The 3,169-nt window shown below is 61.1% G+C and overlaps 1 protein-coding gene across 1 annotated transcript in view; it reads left to right on the forward strand.

Annotated features, from left to right (window-relative positions):
• LOC104500392 (SWI/SNF-related matrix-associated actin-dependent regulator of chromatin subfamily D member 2-like) overlaps positions 1 to 3,169 on the forward strand; it is an 8,728-nt gene that overhangs the window by 1,042 nt on the left and 4,517 nt on the right. The window contains exons 2-6 of the mRNA XM_010144029.1: positions 437 to 470; positions 779 to 893; positions 2,086 to 2,128; positions 2,683 to 2,805; positions 2,926 to 3,045. Coding sequence (XP_010142331.1) covers positions 437 to 470; positions 779 to 893; positions 2,086 to 2,128; positions 2,683 to 2,805; positions 2,926 to 3,045 — 435 coding nt within the window. The remainder of the gene's footprint in view (positions 1 to 436; positions 471 to 778; positions 894 to 2,085; positions 2,129 to 2,682; positions 2,806 to 2,925; positions 3,046 to 3,169) is intronic.

The following is a 3,169-nucleotide window of genomic DNA, read 5'->3' on the forward strand; positions in this document are numbered from 1 at the left end:
CTCCCTCACCCTCACAGCAAACAAGTTTCTCCTCCTGTTCAGGTGGAATTTCCTGGTTCCAGTTTGTGCCTGTTGCTCCTTGTCCTGTTGCTGGGCACCACTGGGCAGAGTCTGGCCCCTTCTCCTGACCCCCCTTTAGCTACTGATCACATTGATGGGGCCCCCTGTCAGGCTGCTCTCCTCCAGCTGAACAGCCCCAGGGCTCTCAGCCTTTCCTCGGCACAGAGATGCTCCAGCCCCTCCTCATCCTCACGGCCTCCCCTGGACTCTCTCCAGTAGCTCCTCGTCTCTCCTGAACTGGGGAGCTCAGAACAGGACACAGAACTCCAGAGGTGGCCTCACCAGGGCAGGAGAGAGGGGGAGGAGAACCAGGATCTCTCTCAGGAGACTTTGGGGTCTTTCCCCTTCTCACAGGGGTTCATGCTGGCTCTGGCAGGCGCAGATGTGGGTGGAAATGGGGGACGTGGGCGGTAGGTCGTGGAGATACTCCCTGGAGCTGCCATGTTGGCAGGACTGTGTTGGGGCTTGTCTTGTTGTGCCGTGGGGCTCTGCTGGCAGCCCCTCACTTGTTTACAACATGCTGATCCCTTTGCTCCGTTTCCGTTTTCCATGAGGGCTTCCTGATTACTGGAACCTCTTTCTCAGGCCAGGGTCCCTTGGTCCTCGTGGGTATTCAGATCCTGTTCCCTGCCCTGGCCATGTGGCAGGGCTGGCAGCCAACAGCTCAGCTGGCTCCACAATCCCCCACGGGGCAGCCCTTGATCCCCGCTCTGCTCAGCAGCCGCACAGCCCTTCGAGAGCGAGCTGGGGATTAAGGACAAGCGGCAGCTCACCGCCGAGCAGGGACGTCAGCGGCCAGATAAAGCTGTGGCTCTGATCGCTGGGGCAGGCTCGTGGGATCAGCCACGCTCAGCTGCACGAGCATCCTTGCTCCCAGCTGGCTGCAAACCAGGGGATGAGGAGCTGCTAATGAGGTGGCCAGACCCTGCTAATAGAGCAAGAGGAGCTCAGAGCCATGCTCTAACCCCCCTTTTAGCTAGGGCTGCCCTCCCGACGCGTCCTCCCACTCGAGCAGCCCTGGGGAACCTTGGACGCCTCGTGCTGGCGCATGAACACCCGCGTCTGCTTCACGTGCTGCCAAGGGACAGTGCCGTCCCTCTGCCTGCTGGACTCTGCCCCTCCTGTTCTGTGTGGCAAAACGGGAGGAGAGCATTTCCCCGTGTGTCCAGGCACTGAGCACGAAGGTAGCGGGGCATCGGGGTGGCTGAGAGCCCGCAGCATGTGGAGGGCAGGAGAGCCCAGGGCCTGTGGTCTGCCCGGGTGCTACAAGCTCGGGGAGAGCTAAAGTGGCTCTGAGCAAGGCTGTAGCTGTGCTGCGGCTCTGGAGGCCCCTCTGCTTCCTCTGCCCCACTGTGGCAAGGTCGGTTTGGTTTGAGCTGGTTTTAAGTGAGCTCCTGGAACTGGGCTTTGGTTTGTAGTGCTGGGAGAAGAGAGGAAAGTCAGCAGCAGCGTCTGGCAGCTGCAGCTTTCCTGTGTACTACCTCCTCCTTGCTCCTACCTGCAGCACCTGTAGCAAGCAGCAGCAAACCAGGCCCAGGGACTGGGTTTCCTTCCCTGGCGGTGGGTTTTAGATGTCCAGCACCTTCCCCCAGAGTCACCTTGGCTTGTCCACAGAGTGTTCTCTGACTCGCTTGTTTTCCCACACTGATCCAAGGGCTCGTGCTTCAGGTGCTCTTCCAGCCTTTCCGAAGTCTGTGTCACACAGAGCAGGCCTGAGAGGGGACCTGCTCCCCCTGGACCCGTTCACCGCAGCGGGAGTCTCAACACCCAGCTCAGCCTCAGATGTGCCCGTGACACGGAGCCGGCACTGCTGCTGTGACTCCCCTCCCCGGAGCCTGGCCTGGATGGCAGCAAAAAGCCACCAGGCTCCTGCTGCAGGAGCAGAGCTCAGTGTTGTCCCCTGAGACCTGCTGCTGCCCACGCATGGGACGTGCAGCAGCTTCCCACCGTGCAGGCAACAAGGTGCCCCTCAAGAGCTGCAGGGTGATTTTATTTGGTGTTTGCCTGTCTCTGTGGGTTTTGCAGGGTGAAAAGGAGGAAGATGGCTGACAAGGTCCTGCCGCAGAGGGTGAGTGCCACCTCGGTGCGTGTGGAAGGAGCTGGGCTGCTGGAGGGAGGTGGGCTGTCCATGCTGCCTTCCCAGGGCAGCCGGGGGCATGAGGTCCCCGTGGGGAGGAGGATCTCACTGGGCCACATCCTGCCTGCCAGGCACTGGTGCCAAACCAGCCAGGGAGAGTCAGTCTGTTCCTCTGGGGCGGGGGGAGTGGTTTGGGGTGTGCACAAGTTGGCCAAGCAGGACTGTGAGCAAGCAAGGAGCAGCAGAGGCTTGGGGTGGAGACCCCAGGAGGACCCTAAGCCTGTCCTGGGGGTCCCTCTCGACAATCCAGGGTTGTGTTACCTGCCTGTGACACCAGGCAGGCTGCTGGGGACAGGGGTGACTCCAAGCTGGTCAGCAGTGCACCTCTGTGATGTGGGGAGAGCGCTGCAGGGCTCTGATGTTCGAGAGCATCAAGAAATCAGTGCTGTCATGCTGGACTCGTCACTTGGTGACGTGTGTGGGGCTGGTTTGGGGGATGCAGCCCCATCCCAGTGCTCTAGGGACTGATCATTCCTGTTTGGCAGATCCGGGAACTGGTCCCAGAATCCCAGGCCTACATGGACCTCCTCGCCTTTGAGCGCAAGCTGGACCAAACCATCGCTCGGAAGAGGATGGAGATTCAGGAGGCCATTAAGAAACCGCTGACGGTGTGTGGCAGCCCCGGTGGGCCGGGAGGGCGAGCAGCCAGCTGGGGGGCTGCAGGGTGGGTGCTGCTGTGGGTGCTGGCCGTCACCCTTTACCCCCCGCTCTGTTTTCCTGTTCCACAGCAAAAGCGGAAGCTGAGGATTTACATCTCCAACACTTTCACCCCAGCCAAAGAAGAAGGGGAGGGCGGTGAGCGCGTGGCCTCCTGGGAGCTCCGCGTGGAGGGCAAACTGCTGGAAGACGTAAGAGTGCAGGCAGGGACGAATTGGTTGTGGGAGGAACAGTGGTGGCATCTGCTGGGCTGGATTTGGCGCTCTGCTCACTGGGTGCTGGCGGCGGTGTGTGGGTTGGGGCCTGGTGTGGCTG

The sequence above is a fragment of the Buceros rhinoceros genome, unplaced genomic scaffold (genome assembly GCF_000710305.1).
Source record: "Buceros rhinoceros silvestris isolate BGI_N320 unplaced genomic scaffold, ASM71030v1 scaffold8329, whole genome shotgun sequence".
Taxonomy (NCBI): Eukaryota; Metazoa; Chordata; class Aves; order Bucerotiformes; family Bucerotidae; genus Buceros; species Buceros rhinoceros.